At 40.5% G+C, this 20,883-nt stretch overlaps 1 protein-coding gene across 1 annotated transcript; it reads right to left on the bottom strand.

Moving 5' to 3' along the window:
* Positions 1-307: 307 nt before the first annotated feature.
* On the bottom strand, positions 308-20,549 carry st8sia3 (ST8 alpha-N-acetyl-neuraminide alpha-2,8-sialyltransferase 3). Its single transcript, XM_084746350.1, has 4 exons — positions 19,629-20,549; positions 9,258-9,377; positions 6,332-6,889; positions 308-2,134 (listed from the first exon to the last, which is right to left on the bottom strand). Exons 1-4 carry the CDS (start codon positions 19,880-19,882, stop codon positions 1,852-1,854), a joined length of 1,215 nt encoding a protein of 404 aa, XP_084602476.1. The 5' UTR covers positions 19,883-20,549; the 3' UTR covers positions 308-1,851.
* Between the last annotated feature and the right edge of the window lie 334 nt (positions 20,550-20,883).

The raw sequence follows: 20,883 nt of genomic DNA, 5'->3' as shown, positions 1-20,883 counted from the left end.
CACTCATTTAAGTTATTGTTTAAGAGTTTCTGCCGCATGCCTCAATTTAAAATGTTTTAAAGTGTTATAATTGTCTAATATAGCAATGTAGAAAGTACTGTCCTGTGCTTATTTGTTAATCATTTGCAACACGATCGTTCTCCTCAGGTCTTAATGTTTTTTACATCCAATAGTGAAGATGACACACGACATGTGACATATTTCTTTGTTTTCGGGACTGAAGACAGCGGTGAGATTTAGATTTATGTCTAAGTCCACTATAAGTGCTCTTCCTGTTCAGACTACAGACCAGTATGTCTACTGACAACTGATGCAGCATTTGGAACACCTAAAAATGTCCCGACAGAGAGAAGAGAACTTTTTATTTGCTTTCTTTCACCTAGTGGTCAATCTAAGAAACCTGTCGGCTGTTGCCTTGCAATGATTTATCTTCTGGGGGCATGCGAGAATGGATGACAGATGACAACTAAACTCATCTCTATAAACAGTTATCTGCATAGAAAAAGCTAAATTACTGTCAGACAATACCGAGGTTGCATTTCGGCCAGTGTGTTCAACCTCGTTTGCTTTCCACACGGTCCATTTATCTGCCTGCAACCAAAGCCCACTCAAACGTGACTGGTCTAAAATACTCAGACTACAAACAGCCTACAAATGGAAACCAGAATGCTTCAGATACTAAAATCTTGTCCCTTGACTACAGGTTCTGCATTCAAATACAGGTATGTGTTTACAGAGATTATGTAGTGGTTAACAACATGGTAAGGTGGAAGACGAATAATGGTGCTTTTAGGTGTAATGGTAAAATCGTTCCTTGAAACCTCCTAACAAATCACCTATTCATGTCATCCAAGTTGTGAAAGATGTCAAACTATGATTGGTCAGAATTTCATGTACAGACTGTTATTTGTCTTAGCCAAGACACAGCAAGAAGACAATTATGATCGCACAATGTAACATGGTGACCATCTTAAAGGGCAGGGATATCAGGGTAGTCTGATCCCAGCCTAAGAAATGTTTCGGTAACTCTGCCACTGTAGTCAAACTTTGAATAACGACATTGCTGTCTGACAGGGTGTTTAGATCGGAAGAAGCACTCCATTAAAAAAATGCTAGGGCCTGTGTTGGTGGTAGCATGAGGCTTTAGATACTAGTGAGATGATAAAATACAGGAAGCCCAGTTTGAGTAACCGATCCATGAGTTTGAAGGCTTATCAGATGCCAAAATACTGCACAGCTGGTTATAATAATATGAAACAGCATTTTACAACTCTGTAAAGTTATCAGTGACAATCATTTTTTCTATGAGCAATGTGGACTTGCACACATCTGATTGGCCCATACAGTGTGCTGCTGGATGATGTTGCATTAAGTTACAGCAAACATTGAGCCAGGATCAGCTTTTTTGCAATGGCCCTGAACTGCATCAACACAGTAGTCTCATGGAAATGGACAAGGGATCTTCCGTGAACACAGCCTTGGTTTCAAACAGTCAATCTGCTGATTTGTAGCTGTAGTGCCGAGAGTGATGACTGATAAAAACACCATGAAGCAATTCAAGGTTGTGATATTATCTTGAAAAGCATCACTGCCTAGAAGTCCAGCTGCAGAGACCTGACTGCAGTTGTTCTTTACATTATTGAAGAAACTAATAGACTTCTTGCTTCTTGAGCTGTTGTGGTTTGGACAAACCGGTCATCTTGAGCATGGGATTATGGGCTTGTGCTCAGGAATCTTGGACTAAAAGCAGTTTAAGAACACATTGCACCAACTCAGCCTTAAAGCCAAGATTGAATCCGTCCCTTGTCTGGTTCAGCATCTTGGTATCTCTGGCCTGTGCCAGTTTTAGGGCTAAGCACAGTGCGAGAGGGTGAGCTTCAGCAATCCCTGCATATGCATCTTGTAGAGGAGTCTGAACTCGGCCGGAAGCTGATGGGACTCCTGCCATTTGGTGGTGAACTTGGTGCCCTTCTTGTCGTAGTAGTGGTACGGCAGCTCCTTACCCGTGTTAGGGTCCCAGCCAAAGGGCCAGAAGCCGTACAGGTGGATCTGGTCGCACATGGAGGACGCCAATGTGTACATCAGGATGCCGGTGCTCAGGCGCTTCGGCGACAGCTGCTTGGTTTTCCAGTAGCTGTTGGTTACAAGAAGAGGAGAAGAGTAAAGTATGTTGAGTGTAAGCCAATTAAAAAAGAAAAACACCTCAATTAAATTCTGACGAGACCAATGTAAAGCCCTTAAACACATTTTTGAAATATTGTGCTATTGACAAGCAAACTGCAGGGAATGGCAAGCAACTTCTACAATTGCCATGTTCACATTTTTATCTTTTTTTTCCATTTGGTTAGGTCCTTCTTTTCAACCCTTCAGCAGATGTTAAATGAATGCATCAATGCATCAAGAAATTCATCAACATGAGGACCAGTAGTGCTTCAAGCTCAAAGATGGTTCCATACCAGATGCCAGGTGACCCATCTTCAGACTTGGAAGTTCCAAGTTTTTGATGTTTTAAAATATGCTGTTTATTTCATAGACTAATCTGTTGAACTAGGTGTTAATTTTGCATGGCTCATGTGGCTAGCAGGCAATAATAGATTGATGTAGTAATACTGAGGGACAGTTAAGAGACACTGTGTGAACGTTAATCCTCATTTGAAGCCAACTAAATAACAAGAATAGCAGTTAGGATGGCTGTAAATATTTTTCATGTCGCTTTTTGTGGAACTTTATACTGTAGTGCTAATATTAGCCCAGCTAGTGTTAGCTTTGTTGCTCTGTGTTTGTGTGTTTCTGCTGTAGTGTTAAATTTACTTGAGAAACATGCCTTGAAGGTAACAATATAGCTACATGTGAAAAAGCAATGGTCAGACTGACTGAATTCTTTTGCTTGAAAATGTTGTGTAAGTCAGTCTAGCTAGCCTGCTCAAACCATAAAGCTGAACAAATGCAACAAATTATTTCATAAATCAAGTCAAAGTTGTGATATTATGAACACCTCTATAGCATCTTCATTTATCAGAAATTAAGTCATTTGCAAAATACCACAAACTGCACTGTTTAGCCAACCTAAATTACAGCAGGGCCGTCACACCGTCACCGCAACAGGCCTTGGTTTAGGCCGAAAGGACTTAGTTTCATGATTTTTGGTTCATTATTTTTATATATTGTGTTAGAAAAAAGGAAATGTATTTAAAGGCAGGAAAAAACAAGGCCTTATCTAACATATTTAAAATAGGTTTCTATAAGAGACAGGCCTTTATTTCTATTTACCCATTATATATGTAAATATAATCTTGATTAATATATAATGTATATCACACAGCACTAACTTCATCAGTACAAAGTACCACTCTGTTGCTCTGAGTTGCTTCACTGCAACAGAACTACATTCTTCATATACTAATTAACTCAGATTGAGTCTACTCAGGCATTTTTGGTCATTATTCAGCTACTGTCACACTCAAAGGCCTTTCAAAGTAAATTACCTGGAGGAAGTGTTCAGTTTTACAGATACCTTAACTGCAATCAATAAATGTCTTTAATCTGAATCAATTAGTGAACAAAAAGTAATTCCTTGCTCTGATTCTTTTTTTTTTGCAAAAAATATAAGCAATGCATTTGATGAATATAAGAGTATTTTTGAGCATAAACCTAGATTTCGAAACTTTTCTGCACCCCATTCTCAAAAAGTTAACTGTTGAAATCAACAGCTTCAGATGATAAAATAAGACAAAAAACAACCCAATCTGACCACTGCTGATGTTCTCATCAGGCAGTCCTGCTCTGGAGCGTCACAGAGGGGGGAACTCTCCAAACTGGCCTCAACAAAAGCATTTCCGAGAGTCCTTAAGGTGCTGAAAGCCGTCTGAGCTGCTTAAACGTGGTAATTCTTCCAGAGCAGGTAGTTTTAATGGGATTGGTGAAGATTAGGCTACTGTACGAGCAGCCTATTCTGCTGCTACAACACTAAGCACCAGGCCTAAATCCCTCTCCACACACACAGTTACAGCTCTGTGCCATACCTTTCACTAAATAGCTGTTTCTTTATAATCCGGCTTTGGAGCCTAAATCTCCTCTTTGCCATATAGAGCAAAGCTCAATACAATACACCACACGTTAGTTTCTGCTAACTACTGCAAATAGAACAGGGCTACATGGGGACATTTTAAACACAGACATAAAGATAGAGCGAGACAACAGATGGACAGACTGATGGGTCCTGACACGTTACACAGAGAAAAACATGCAACGTGTGTCCTGCTTTAAGAGACAGCGCTGACCATCCTTGCCAGGTGTAAATGGGGCCTAATTGTGTGCGAGTCCACAAGCAGAAAATCGCTAAGAGGTGCAAGAGTCTGAATAAATCAGTGTCAACTATCCACCCCGACCACTTCCATACGAAGCACTTCTTGGACTAGAAAAACTGTTTAACTGTGTTTAGCAAAAACCAAGAGTACTAAACACTGTAAATGCAATGTATAGGCAACGGGCTTAGGCTTGAAAATGTACAGTCTTTCTTGTTATAGACATATCTTCTATTAAAACACATCAGTGAGCCACATTCCTGCACTGGATGACATGTTCCTCCATTACCATGAACACACACTGTATTTTGATCCAATCTCACATTGACAGTCCTGCTGTTGGAAATACTCATGAGAAGTGCAGTTGAAAACAGTCCTCAACATTTTGTCATGGTTCCATGCTTTGGAATTTTCATTGTTCATTTTTTATAGTTCTTATCCTCTCTCTTGTTTCTGTGACTTTACTTCCTGTCTTTGTCTTTTTCTTGCCCTTTTGGATTACCATTTGTTTCATCTGTGTCTGATTAATTCCTTGTCTATTTAGTCCTCAAGTTTCTCTGTTTCTGTGTCACTTCATCATAGCCCTTTTGTGTCTATCCCCTGTGCTTTGGACTTGGGTTTCATTTTTGGACTTTGGATTTGCTTTTGGGATTTTGTATCCTTCATTTGCCTTCCTTTGATTTTTTTTATTGTTTTTGCACTCTATGGTTTTGACCTGCCTGCCTTTCACATATGCCTGTTGAACTTTTTTTTTTTTATTATTATTAAATATCTTTGAACAGCTACTAGTCTGCTCTGTCTGCATTTTGGGTTCATCACCTGGTCTTTAAAGTGAAACTATATATTTGTGAGCCATAAACTAGTGAGATGAATGCATTGTTGGATTTGATCTTACTATTTTATATTGTTGTTAATTTAAAGAAATGTAATCTGTATCTGGATATCTTATGGATGAGTAAAAACATGTGTTATTGGAGGTGTAAATTCATGCAGATTGCACTGCAATCAGAATGCAAATGGTTGAACTAGACCACATTTGGAGTTTAGGTTTGGAGGTCACCAAAATCCACCTATCACTGCTATCTTATAGAGGCACAGCAAAAAACTTGCTCACTTCAAATGGAACTCCTGTTGTGTACGTGATACACTTGGTGTACAAGTGGTTAGGTTGTGAGGACACTGCTGCTAGGCAACAGCAACAGGGACGCCAAAAGTGTTGGTGTATTGAGGCCACTAAGGCTAACAATTTAGCAAGCTAACAAGCTGTTAACATAATAGAAGAAATGCCGAGGCATAATGAAAAGATTAAGCTTTTGGGAATATCAACATTTTCCTCAGACATATTATAAAATTCTGAAGAAACACGCTATATGACTAAAACCACAATATATTAACTTACCATTAGGGCTGGGTATCATTTACAAAATTACAATACCAGTACCAATACCAGTATCCTTAAAGTGATTCCGATATCACTGGAGTACTTCATTTTAACTGGTGAAAACGGTTGGGTACCGCTCACATTTGAACTACTACTACTTATACGAGTACCTCGATTTCAGTATCGGTACCCAACGGTACATTTTTCATGTACTTCACTCTGTCTGTGATAACAAACATGTAATTTCTAATGTAAAAAAAAACAATCCAAACAACCCTACTGGAGAAGTTTCAATAGAACTTGGTACTGGGTTATTTTGATCAATACCTTTAAGGTATCGAGTACCAATATTCAGCCTTACTTACCATCCATCGAAAAATGACCTCCATGGCCTTTGCTATTTCTAAAAACATCAGCGAACACATCACAGCTCTTGAACTCAGAGATCTCTGAAAATTTCCACTTTGGAGGTCATGGGCACCACAAGTGGGGGACGCCCCTGACTTGAGACACACTGTGTTAGTTGAAAAGTCTACCATTCCACCTCCCTAATTTGTATACTGAGAGCTGATCAAAAAACTTGAATAAACACTTACTAATACCAGGTTGTTATTTTTAATGTACTGCAGTGTAACTCAGTGCTTACCTGTTGATATACTGCATGATGTTTCCGGGCCAGGCCAGCTGGACCTTCAGCTGACCTCGATGTTCAACGAAGAAATCAACCAGCGTCCTTGTCACTGTGGCTGATGTGTGGAAGAAAAACGCTGGGATCCACAGGATCGCGCCGTCCAGCTTCTTCAAACTCAGGAAAAAGTTGTTCCTGTCCTGCACAGTCAGCAAATTGTTGTAGTATTTCTCCAGGATACTGGGGTTAAAGGTCGTCATGTTGGTCCGTCGTCCAACGTCCTTCTTAAAGATCTCGGTTGGCGCGAAGTTGCAACGGAAGACGAAGTCGAACTTCTCGATCTGAGGGCCGCAGCGCGAGCCAGTGAGGATGCCGCTGTTTCCGACCACCGCACAGACATTGTAGTGTTTGTTGAGGATCGGCGAGACCTCAGGAAGGAGTGAGCGGAAGTTCTCACCGATGGAGAAGACATACTTGTGGCTGGAGTAGTCATAGTGCATTAGCTGTCCAATTCGGACTGCACTTCGTGTCAGTGTGAAGTTGTGGGGGATGTCGATGTACTGAGCAATCTCCTTTCTGAAAGACAAGGACGACATTTTTGTTCATTACTGCATCCTTGCTGTAAGTATTCACAAGTTGGACAATTTACTTTTTTTCATAGTAACCATATTATACATCCTTCAGTGCTAGGAAGTCTAGAGGGGCTGGACACAATAACAGCAGTACCTGCAATGTGTTGGACTAGACTGTAGGTTGTTCCAGGTGGACAAAACACCATGAACCTTCCAACTTTAAGTATCCCAGTATATGAAAACCATGGATGTTGCTATTACTATGTCCATCCCCTGCACTTCTAAACATGAAGTAATTAAAAGGAAAACTTTCTGGGAGGAAACCTCTTACCTCTTACTTGTCAATAGAAGTTTTAGAAACAGATGTGTTTTGTTGCGATTCTGAATGCACCGTCACTGTCCACATACACAATGGTGGGTTTGATTTTGAGCCTGGGATAAACCGCTGGGCAATTTATGATGAGCTCCAGCGAACCAAATCTGGCTGGTTTGCTAGTTAGCTATATCTGGTGTCGTTTGTTGAAAGCTATTCAACTCATCAGGAAGGCCATTAGCTTGTCAATGTCACTTGTCGTGAACCACCCAGTCACAAGGTAGATAGGCTAGAACAGTAAACTCTCGAGATGTTGAACTCATACTTATACTTGACAGGTTATGATTATTGACAACTTGGCATTCACAAATTGTGAATTGTGTTTTTTCATTTGTAATGTAATGTTACATGCAATGTAATGTATTTTACAACTCTGCTCATTGTATGGTACAGTCACATCTCTGGATAAGACAGGTGGTACGGCGACCACATTTAAATGTAATTGTAATAACAGTGGATTACAGGAAAAAGCCTATGTGGGGTTTAAACTCAGCAGTTCTGATCTAATGAACTATGAACACAATAAACCCAGTTAATACCAGTTCTGCATTTAAATTCTGTCCTCCAGTCTCATCAGAAACAATGATCATGATGACTGTGACTCACATGTAATGTATATAATTCTCAATCTGCATTAAACCTGATTATTATGCAGATTAATGTTTGTAGATGATGGAGGAGTGCATTGTTGCTGTTGATGCAGTTGTTCTCCTGTGTTGTTACTGCTTTGTTTCTTCACCCTCTGGCCCCTACAAACCAGATTAAACTACATTTTGAGATATTAAAATACATCAGTATGGGGCATTTCATTTACTGATGCTTTCTCTCAACTGATGACCAGTTCATCTGAATGTGATCTCAGCTCTCTGGTTGCATGAAAACTACTTCTGGTATGGACGTGGGATCTGACTTGGTTAAGATTTGACTGGACTTGAAGCTTGCAAAACAAAATTCAAAGCATTCAAGCCTCAAGATTTGTCTTGGAGTTGTCCTTAAGGACGTGAATATTGTTTTGAGACTTGATTTGGACTGGACCTAAAGGACCTATCATAACGCTTCACCAAGACTTGGGACTTGAACTTGTTTCAACTAACTTGTGCTAAATGTTCTTAGAGCTATTTTTGTGAAACAATCAACTGAATTCTTTTAAACTCCAACCTTAACCCAAACAACAACTCAAGCTATCTGGTTTCAACATGATCTTTTTGAGTAACATTTTATTTGAAGGGGTGTGTAAAAGACTGACATGACAGTGTCATAACCATGTCGCAAGACCTGTCATGAACAAGGAGTCTTCATGAATGTTTATGACTTCTTCTTCTATTTTTAATGCAAAGTTGAGATTGTTTGAGATGTCTTTGTTAAGACAACTTGACAATAATCAAGACAACAATGGATGCAGTCTGTTTTTAAAAGTTTGAAAGTTGCACATCCACAGATCAGCATGTTAAACCGCCATTTCTAGCTGAGGTCAAGGAAAATACTGGTCTCATTTAAGCCAGTGTCACAACCAACCACATATGACAGTGTAATGTAATGTTGGCACATAAAGCTAAGCAGGGTCTTTCAGTTTGATAATATCACATTGTCACAACAAAGACATTGACAGATTATGTTAATGTCAAGTTGTCATAAGGAAGACAACTCAAACAATGTCAGCTTTGCATGAAAAATGACATAAATGACCAAACGACAAAAGTCATAAAGGACTTCCCCATGCTAATGACATGGCTGTGATCGTGTCATGTCAGTCTTATAATGCACACCCCTTCAAATAAATGTGTTGCCACTTTTTTTTTTTTCTGTAAACGATAAATGCTCCATGTGATTACTGCCCCATTTTTGGTTACTGTGATTCTGCTGAAGTGCTCTTTGCTCAGTATTTCACCACTGGTGCTCGCTGCTAAAAGCACGCTGAGCTTTTTAGGGCCATCAGAAAAGTCCACAGAAAGAGAGAGACTCTGTGTGTGTGCATGTGTGTGTGTGTGTGTGAACCTACTTGAGCTGTATAAATGCTGTGCTGTTGTAGCTCCATTTAGAGGAGTTCTGCAGGTCCTCGCTGAGAGCATTGGTCAGAGGAGTGAAAGCTGGATCCAGATACTTCATCGCCAGCTGAGAGCTACACGCACCGGGAGGAAGAGGAGATAGAAACAAGAAGGTTAACCCAGTCTTCCTATGCTAGGAAGAAATCAGCCTCATCCACTTGCACTTTAAAATGTTTTGAGGAGCATTTTAGCTCTTTTACATTAAAAAAGAAAAGATTTGTGGGTAATATAAAACATCCACATTTACCTGCATTGAAAACCATGAAAGCATCATTTGTCTGACAGGCCAAGAAACACAAGCAGTCAGGCAATCAGACAAGCCAATTTGCAAACTTGCCAGATTCATGAAACCACTGTATTTGGAGGTAAATGCTTTTTACAAACAAGGTCTAAACTGAAATTCCAGTGTAAAAATGGTAAAAGATTTGTGTACATAGGAAAACTCTATTCCAGATCTGAGATAAAAATCTGTAATGTTTTGTGTTTTAGGTTTAGAAAGCATTCATCCATTCAATCAAAGATGAGTAAAATTTTCCATCAATTTAAAATAACCATGTGAGACCATCTGACTGAAAGTATTTCTTGATGTCAACAAAAAATAGACCCAAGATATAATAAATAAGAATTGTTCTTTAAAGAGCTTCAGATGGGCTCTGCAGAAAATGAATGACTGCTGTCACTTTGTTCACAAAGCTAAAATGCCTCCAAAAGGATTGAAAAGTGCAAGTGTTTGAGGAGCTGGTCGGTAAATATAGAACATTTTGTTCCTTTAGGGAACCAGCAGCAGTGCCAAACCAATTCAAACAATTTCATTTACACTATCAGCTCAGTGTAAACGCAGACTTTCAGCCTCTTTTCTACCTATCAACTAAGTGCACCGCGGGAAAATGAGCAGTAAGGCCAAACAGTTGCAGAGGTTTTGTCCATCTTAGCAAGTTATTAGCAAATTTCATGTACTTCTTTTACTTTCAAGATGGTTTTAAGACCACTGTCCACATTTAAAATATTGTCTTCTTTATGCTACTGCAGTTCAAGAAATTTGTACTGCATGATAAATCCAATGATGTCAACATTGGTCAGTTTGATTTCATTTTAAGACAGATCATCAGTTCAACGTACTTGATAAGATGAACATTTATTTTGCAGTGCAAGAAGCCTCCATTCTTTCAGTATTAAAACCAAGACTTAACGTGGAGATTAACCATAACTTAATTTACTTTGTAGGCTTGTTTTATTCCTGATTTTGGCATGGAAACCTTGACATTTTTAATGTATTTGAGTTTTTTCTATCTATGATGCTGTCCTTTGTCAGAATTACTTCCTCAGGCAAGAACAGCATCAGTCAGCATTTCCTGTAAAAGCAACACTCTCTTAACCAAGAGTCAAATAATAATAAAAAAAAAAGTCATCAGTTTCATCCCTGTGAAAACGGTACAGAAACAAAAAGCGTAGCTTAGCACAAAGAGTGGAAGCATAGAAAATCTGTTAGCTTAACTCCATCAAAAGACAAAAATACACCAACAACTCCAAGGCTGGTTAACTTGTACTGTTTATTTTGCAGGTGCAGAAATGGTAAAACTCATGATTTAAATAGCAGTTAGCAGTGGAGGTACTCGTTGACCAACAACTGCTGGGTGAAGTAACTGCACACAACAGCTCAACAGTTTTGTCCTCATAGAGGCATTACAGGTTTAAGTCCTATCCTAATTCTACTGTAAACAACCCAGCTGGCCAAGGGAAGGATTGTTGACCGGCTTGTTAGCTAATACTCGAGATGGTCTCAGGTATTAGCAAGTTGATTGGGTAGCTAACATTGGCTAGCTGGTTATGCAGTTATAAGAACATCATATCATGCATAACTACCTGGATAGACATCTTATAGACCTGGACATTTCAGTCCTTCTGTGTTATTAATTGTTGAAAACAATAAAACACTGAAAATATACAAATCATCGTTGGATGATAGGAAATCTTAGCGGGTTTCAAGGTAGAGAAAATTGCTTAAATTGCTTTCTGTCTAACAGGAATGAACATGAAAATCAGACAGCCTTGGAGTTGTTGGTAGGTCTATTTTTTTCTCTCTTGTTGGCTTTAGGCTGGTAGTTTTCACCTGTTTCAAGTCTTTGTGGTAAACTAGGTTGAAAGGTTGATTCAAAAAGAGAAGTTGCCTCTTTAATACTAATCTTCTGCCTTTGATTAAACATTAAAATGCCAAGGTTTCAGGTCGAGACTCTGCTATGACAGACACAACTGGTCAAATAGTATTTGCAAGTAAATTTAAGTTTGGCTCATGTTGCATGAAGAGCAAGGGCGGTGAAGTTTACTGCATCAGGACAGTTCAGACAGTGTCAGAGGTTGGATGAAATCCAACACCTAAGGCTTATGTGGTGATTCATACAATCTGTACATTATGCTGTCCTGCATGGCAAACTCCACTTCTGTGATGCCCGCCCAGTCAAAGTATGTGTAAATACTGTTTGACCTGGATCTGATGGCAGTCAGACCTCCAGCAGCTTTATTTTGTTATTGCAGTGTCCGCCATCTTTGTAGACCGTGAGGCTCAGCCAGACAGGTGCAGCGCTGAATCTGGATCAGCATGAAAAAGCTACGAATTAGAATTTGCCCAGAGGAATACAGTGGAAATACCAAAGATGAGCAACTTGCTGTTGGAAAAGATCTCACTTTGTATCAAGAGTTCTTAGCTATGCGATTATTGTCACAATGGGAAACATTTCAACATATTCCAGATTTTAGAAATATTACATATAATCTTTACAGTTAGAAGTTATGAGTTAGAAGTTATCATCTTGTGTGCAAAAGATAATAACTAAGATTATGTTTAGGCCTTTGTACTATTTTGTTACTAATCCCCAAATGTAGATGATTCATGTCAGTATCAAGGAATAGCCTTGAATAAAATGATAAGCTTGTAAAATAACTCAAAACTTCCATATTATTGCAAGGTTATTTAAGAGAAATTTACAGCGATCAGCCACAACATTAAAACCTAATAATGGTAGGCCTAGGTCTCCATCATGCTGCCAAAAAGACCCTGGCTCATCCAGGCATGGATTCCACAAGACCTCCTAAGGTGTCCTTTAGTATCTGACACCAAGAGCCTTTAAATCCTGTAAATTGTGAGATGGGGCCTCCATGGTTCGGGCTGCTAAATCCCACAGATGATGGAGATCTGAGGAATATGGAGGCCAAGTCAACACCAGGCCACCATCCTCCTTGCCTCATTGCTCAGTGGTCTAGAGCCTATTGTAGGCGCTTTTGGTGGTGGACCGGGGTCAGCATGGGCACTCTTGACTGGTTTGTAGCTATGTGATGCTCTATGTGTTCTGATACCTTTCTGTCATGGCTATGATGAACTTTTCTCCTACAGTGGCTTCTCAGTGGGATTGGACCAGATGGGCTAGCCTTCGCTTCCTACAAGCATCACTGAGTCTTGAGTGCCCCTATCCGTGTTACCGGTTCACAGGTTGTCCTTTCTTGGACCCACTTTTGGTAGGTACTAACCACTGCATAGCAGAAACACCCCACAAGACCTGCAGCTATTTTGGAGATGGTCTGACCCAGTCGTCTGTCCCATCAGAACCTGTCTCAAAGTCACTCAGATCCTTACGCTGCCCATTTTTCCTGCTTCCAGCACATCAACTTGAAGAGATGACTGCTAGCATTGAAAGGTGCCATTGTAACAAGAAGATCAATGTTATTCACTTTAATGTTGTGGCTGACCATAGGTATACTGATTTAATAGTGGAATAATGTCGACACGTCATTCTGTTGTGGTACAGCCTAAACTCCACAAAATGAGATCTCAGAAAAAAATTGGATTGGAAATTTTTACTTTTAGTATTTGTTTGAACTCTTTATTTCATGCTGTTTCAAATCCAACACCACACCATCGAAAACGCTTCAGAGAAAACTCAGGGCCATAGACTTGTTGCTTTGTGTCTTGTTCGTGACACAAACAGTTGGATGGCTGCAGGTGTCAGCTTGGCAAAAAACAGCTGAAGCAGAAGCTACTAATGGTTTTCCAAGAAAGACCAGAGATTCTGTTGCTACAGATGTCAAACACTTCAAATGAAGTCAGCTGTCAGACCAAAGATCAATAGATCGACAGAGAGACAGACAGAGAGACAGAGAGACAGATAGATAGATAGATAGATAGATAGATAGATAGATAGATAGATAGATAGATAGATAGATAGATAGATAGATAGTTCCAACTCCCACAGAAAAATAAAAAAAATTAATATAAAGGAAAAGGAAAGGCAAAGCACATCCTTGTGTCTTTACTTAGAGCGTCATCACTCTGTATTCACCTCAGGTCAGGTTTGCGAGGCGGCCTCTCGCTGCAGAAGGAATGTAAAACAAAAATCAACAAAATACACTCACTCTTATCTTAAACATCACCAGTGTCGTTCAACTTACATTTAGGAATACCTTAAGTCAACTCTATGAAGACCTGGCATGCAGTGGTAGTGCATTTCAAATACTTATTCTATATGAGGTAAATCAGCTTTATTTATCACATACAGGGTTATACGTGTGAGTACAATGTTTATAGTGAAATATGTTATCTGCATTTGACCCATCCTAAGTATGAGGAGAACAAGGACCTGGAGTACCCAATGAAAACCCATGCAAACACAGAAAGAAGGTTAAAAGGTTAAACTCCACACAGAACAGCCCCTGCCAGAGCCACGATTCAAACCCACAACCTTCTCACTGTAAGGCAACAGTGCTAACCAACATGCTTATTATGACTATATCACTACTATTGTAACAATGAAGCACTTAGATTTGTGATATAATAGTTTTATGTTAAAGGTCAGCATACCTGCTAAATATCAGCATTTCACTTCTGTACAGCTTACAGCCAATCTTGTTCTTTTCTTAAATAAGAGACAGCTATCTCTGTCTCAATTTGTTACAAAAACAGATGACAGAAAGTCAATTGCTCAATAAAAGTTGAGAGACCTAAATACAGCTTCATGTTCTTGACTTTAGGGTAGTTTTTCTCTGCCTCAAACAGTATGTGGCTAAGTAACCGTTTATAAGTTAACTTATCCTTCATTTTTCCCTGTTGGAGCTTGACCGAACTCTTTGCTTGATGAGGGCCTAGTTACAAAGCATAGGAGGCGCACGATAGACTTTGGACAATTTTCCAACCTGTCACTGTCAGCTCACATGATAACTGCTGATATATTGAGATGTGTGCTATGTACAATAAACAAAACAAACTCACAAAATGCAAGAGTCAATATTCTTACACAGCTTTTCTTTTTTAAACTGAAAAATAAAACCATACCCCTTCTGAATTCAAGTTTCTCTCTTTACCAAACTATGGCTAGCTTTATTGCATTGTTAGCGCATCGTAAATCACACTTTAAAAATCAACAGACAGAAAATAAAACTTAACAAAATCATCTTGGTTAGTCTTTCCACTGTTGCAACAATCACCAACTCTGGTTTGGTCAAAATAAATCCTTATTTCACCATGTTAGCTGTGAAAATATTCTGGCTCAAAACAGTATGATACAAGCTGTCTCTCTTAGCTTGCTAGATGAGTCTGTCCCTGAGCTCCAAACTCTGTCTTTGGAGGCAGACCATTAAATTAGTAAAATAAAATGATAATAAATTACCCCCAAATGATGGAGTGATGGAGAGCTGATATATTCATCCAACCACCCAACACTAGTGCACAACCAAGTGCTGCCACAGCTTGAACCACCAACACACCACACTTCACCAAGGCCTCAATGTACCCAGTAAATTTCATGAAAATCTGACCATTAGAGTCGAGTGGAAATTTGGGCATTACAGTAGTTGTATAGGAAAGGTCAGGAGGTCACTAATATAATTTTGTAACATGCTATTTTATACTTGGAAACTCTCACTGTAATATGTATTGTAATCCTTTTTTAAAATGGCCTAATAGCCTCTTCATCCACTGGCTGCATCACATACAGAGATGATAAACTTTCACTCCATAACAACACAGCAGGAAATTTACATCTGTCCACTGGCAGGATGTTTTCTCTTCAAAATGCTGCTCCCGTGCACTTCTAACTCACTCCAAGCATAACCTTGGCCTACGGTGACGGCGAGCAGAGAGGAAAATGATTACAGGCGGAAGGAAAATGAATTCGGCTCTTACGCTGTAAATCAGAGCCAAGGACGGCTCGCTGGCCTCCAAAACCTTCATCAGAAATGATGCTGTTTTAGCATCACACCTCGGACCTGACCCAACACGTCGGACAGCAAAGATTTACGGAATGATTTTCTGTGGAGTCGTACTGCAGTGGCCCTACTGAAAACTGTTAAAAGGGTATCAGAGCTCTCCTGTGTGGACTGGAAAAACTGTAGACAGGGAAAGTCAGGCAGCGTAATCCAACACTGTGTCTAAATTCCACTCCATTTTTATAGTACACTTTTTTTGCAGAATGTGTACAAGCAAACTATGTACTTCACCATTTTGTACTAACAAGAAATGACATGATATGTGTGACAGAAGTCAATGAAGTCCTGACTTTGCGCCCCTGATTCTGGAAGTAAAAGTACATTATTTTTTTCCCATAGACATTCCCCTCATGTTATGTGATGCACAATCGGAGCAATGCTTTGGCATGAAACTGTCCTGGTTGCAGCATCAGTACAAAAGATTAACAACAGTGTTTTAAGATGTCTGGTCCTCTGATAAAAAATCGAAGGTACAAACCCATGGTCATAAATACCCAGCCTGTTATCTCTCCCAACGCATGAAATACAGCAGCTTGGTCAGTGCCCAAATACTTCAAACTACAATGCTGTACGTACACCTCTAGCATCATTTCTGGAGGCGCTCCTCTAGTGTTTTATTTGCTATCAGAGTCAGATGATGTATGATAAATAGCAAGAAAGTCTGTGTATGGAGGAACAGGAAGGAGGAACCCAGGAGAACAGGGTTCACGTCAATACGGTAAGGTAGTTTTGTTGCCTGAAACTAACCGAGAAGATTTTGTGCCTTTGCAGTCTGAAGCACAGGGCCACTGACCAAGTCACCATATTTCACAAGTTGGGAGCGAGAATGTGTGGGAAATCCACGTGGGAGAAGTTGACTATGATTAAGATTCCCAAGGTGCATTTTGACAAAAAACATCCTATCATTATCATCCTATCTGATTCGTGTCTCTGATTGGGTTCTTCTCCTCTGAGCTGTTGAATAATAATTCACCTTTTATTCTGTTTTACAGCTCTAGTAGCTCCTCTGTTTCCTTTGAGCATTGCATTATGGGATGTTAATGTCCACTAACTCAAATGATTTAGTCAGCATACAGACTTTCTGAAGCGTACATGATTTCTCAGGTACTGGCCGAGGCCTTCTGTCACCTCAACTGCAAAGAGAACAAGGTATTTTTTTAGAAACTTGTATTCGAGACAAGCTTTATTATTACTCTGATTTATAAGCATATTTTATGATGATGATATGTTCCTGTTTATATATGTTGTCAGTGGTCATGCTGTTAATGGTTAACATTCCACACTTCCTCCATGTTTACCTGTCGCCTTAATAAATTTAATGTAATGTCACATATCAGAGCTAATCCATCAGTACAACAACACTATTATATCATACTCAGCACCCTGATGCTTTCAGTTTCTCTTTTAATACAAATACAGTTGCTGTTTAAACAAATGCAAACGATGAGTGGAATTTCTATATACTATAAAAAATACACCTGAGCAACTGCAAAAGTTTTATTTTTCAGTACTTGAAAATTTTGATCATATTGAAATCTTTTCAAACAAAATACTTTATAATGTCCATAAAAAATGGATAGACACATATGGACTTCAAGGAGCATTTTTCAACCTGGACCCTATTTTCTCGTGCTTTTGTGTCTAAGTGACTTAAAACTGGCTGATTAAAAACAATGACGACAAAAAAAAAAACAAAAAAAACAGTTACCCTTTAAGAAGAGACAGAAGAGCTGTGAGTTAATGAGCTGATCTAGTTCACAGCTGTGGGATTAAGTGACAGATGCCCTGTTTTCCTTCGGGCTGATAACACACTTCCACTGACTGAGAAACACACTGACATGTGCTACATTTGGACGAGTTTATCAGGGCAAACCGGCCTCCTTATGTTTTAAAAATCCCCAAATGAGTGCCATCCACCATCGGCATGAGAGACAGGATGCGGTCTGCCTGACTGTACTGTACATTTATAATAAAATGTATTAATAACATCATTGCTGTATGTTAGGAAATAGCCTGAACTGATTCTCCTGAGACATTTTGATCAAATATTTTTAAGCATCTTAATGATCAAGCTTTGCAGAGGGAGCAGCAGTAACAACAACAATACTTCATTAGCATCAGAATCTTTTGTCATCTATTTCAAATAATGTCTGAAGTAGGACACTCTGAATTCAGGCAAGTGCTGAATACTTAAACCTACAAGTAAGACATACAGCTGCTAATAGTAGCAGAAATATCAACAGTTACACCTTTTCACTCCCAACTTGTCTAATATGTAGAAAAACTATGTTTAGTTAAAGATCACGTCACACATGACTTACACATGTAAGTAACTAGTGTAACGAAACTCATGTCTATACTTGTGTAATGTCTTAAAGTTTGTGTAAAGAGATTAGAGACAATTTGTCCAGCTTAGCATAGGGACAGGAAACAGGGGAAGGACAGTAAGCTTGGCTCTGTCCACATATTTTTGGCCCCATAGTGTAAACATAATGATTATGTTAATTAAGTACAATCTAAGAAAAAATATATATATATTCTGACAGTCACTGACCAAACTATAGAGCACAGCTAATCAATTTCTATAGCAAGAAGACCAAATGGTAAAGTCACAAAGTGCTCACAGGCCACACAGAATACTCTATCAATTAATGGCTACAAATAACTCTTACAGTGTAATGTATATTCCTCTGAGCCCTCAGGAGAAGTGGCAGAAAACTAACCAGGATTTGAATTGTAGTACCTCTTCAAGTTATATTCTTTCATCATAGCAATGCATTCATTACACAGTAAACACACCGGTTCACGAAGTGTTGCAGCTGGCAGTGAAAATAAATACTTGTCAGTCTATTTACTCTAAAATTGGCAATTTTTATAATCAGCTGTACATCTCTTTAGCTTTGAGAGACATTCCGAAGCTTGTTAGCTTAACTAATAGGCTTGGGCATTATAAAGGTATTACAGTATACCAGTTTATTAAGAAATCCAGACAGTATGATTTTCAACATTGTCCTAAATACAGATGCTCCTCTTTCTATTAAACTGATAAGGCTACAGGATGAACTAGGAAAAAATAAAAATGTCTCTGCCTTTGTTTGGGAGTACTTTGAGTTTAGTCCTGATGATAAAGGTACACCAGCAAACACTGCAGTCCACTGATTGGTCAGAGTAGTGTAGCATGTTGAGAGAGACAGCAATAAGGTGAGCAGTGACGTTGTCAGTCTGGCAGTAAATGTACAGTGTAAGTTGTAGTTTGTCAGTGAGTAAAAGCTACAGCTTCACAAGACCAAAGCAGAGCTCCTGTGTGTGTGTGGGTGTGTGTTGTCTCCCAACTGCAAGAATAGTGTTGCTATGACGACCAACTCTACCTGTGTTAAAGGAGTAGCCTACTATCTGCAGTGGAGTACAGTCAAGTCCTGCACAAATAAGTCCATGAATACCATATACACTGGTAAAAGGTCAGGAGGGTATGAAGGTATGAAAAAATAGATGCCATCCAACCCTGTTAATGTGAGTTAGATTTCTCAGTGGCTCAGAGATATGTTCCTTAGTTTTATTTATCATGTCACGCACATGCCAGCCTGATTGACAGGCAGCTTCTTACAAGGCTTTCTTTTTCTTTCTTTAGCATAGAAAAATTCAAAAGGGCTGTATCAGCCCACAGGCGGCTAGTTGAATAGGCCTGGTAGAGAATGACAAACACTACATGAAAGCACAGTGGTACAGTGTGTGAGCTGTCAGGCCTCAGACAGCAGAGAGGCCTTCATCTGAGTCTGAGCACCTGCCTGAGACTCTTCAGGTATGTCTCAGTGGACAAAGTTTATGCACCTACCAGCAAAAACTGAGGGACAAGTGTGCAACTGGAAAAATTATAAAAAACAACAGTGAGTAACATCATTTATGAGGACTGAAGACATCAGAGGACACATACTACATCAGCTCTGTACATTCAACTGCTTTTCTTGCCTGTCAGCATGTTCACACCTGATATAACTAAAACACAAACACTCAGCTAATGTGATGCAAACCAGCAGTCAGCAGCTCTCCATCTGTTCAGCCTGGCCTGGACTCACCGAAACCCTGCATGGAACATGGACATCCTGGATCCTCCGTTAGGTCCGTATCTGGGGGTGCTGAGCAGGAAGTCCTTCTTGATGGACACGTAGCTGATGAGGGACAGGATGAGCAGCGCCACGCTGAACATGACGAGCCCCAGCGCGCTGGCTATCCGCACCATCCTGTCTCTCTGCGGGCACCAGCCCCCCCGGACCAGAGGCTCACTGACGGGCCAGGACGAGGAGACTGCGAGCACCCAGGCGCACCGCATCCGCGGCAGAGCGAGGGCGGAGACGCGGAGTTGACGCGCAGATATCACAGCCCATGTGTAGTGGGAGAGCAGAGGCGGTGACGCGGCAGCGGCGACGCATGAGCGGCGGACAGGGAGGCAGAAACGCAAAAGGCCGGACAGGCGAGCAAGGACGCGCAAACCGCGGATTTACGGACGTCTTTAAGAGAAGCCATGAAGGCTAGAGAGTCCGTATGTGGAGCAGGAGTGAGGAGCTGCAGGCCGCGATTCTGCAGCCGATTTCATCACCTAAATATGAGGCAGGAGGCAGCGACGCGTCTGCGGAAGAAAAGGCGCAGGAGGAACGAGCGTGACGCACTGACAGTCCATGAATCGCAGGATGGAGCGCAGAGGAAGGAGGAGGTGGGTCTTGGGGGCTTCCTGCGGGTATACGGGGTCAGATTACAGCCGGTTTCATAACCTCAAAGCGGTGAAACGGAGCGGCGTCCTGCAGGGAGAAAGATGGAGGCGACCGGTGGAGGCTGCTGCTCCCTCCTCTCGTCATCTGCATCCTCGGCGTGTCTCTCCTCCTCCTCCTCCTCCTCCTCCTCTCTCCTCCTCTCTCCTACACACAGTCTCATTAATTAAGCCGGAGTGTCGCTTTAAGGAGACGCCGCTCTGGTATCGCGGTAATCAGATCAACAGCAGCACCAGCAGCATCCGAGGCGGAGCTCTGCGTCCTGATGGAGGCACAGAGACGCAGAGAGACGCAGGGGGAGGACGGTCAGCCGCCGCTCAGACACGCTGGAGGGGCCGCAGGGGTGTGAAGGACCAGGGTGAACTCAACAACCTGAGAAACATGAGGAGATACAAAAATAGAAACATATGAAGTGCTCATGTCAAAGCAGGGAGGTGTCACTTTTCCTTATGAAACACCTCCATGAGAGATCATACAGTACACATCTAATAAAAACTGTAGCTGAGTTTGTTTTGGAAGTAGGCCTATGCACGCACACACACACACACACACACACACACACACA

Source organism: Lutjanus erythropterus, chromosome 20, assembly GCF_056507025.1.
Source record: "Lutjanus erythropterus isolate fLutEry1 chromosome 20, fLutEry1.hap2, whole genome shotgun sequence".
NCBI classification, from domain to species: domain Eukaryota; kingdom Metazoa; phylum Chordata; class Actinopteri; order Lutjaniformes; family Lutjanidae; genus Lutjanus; species Lutjanus erythropterus.
This window is presented reverse-complemented; position numbering and strand designations above follow the sequence as displayed.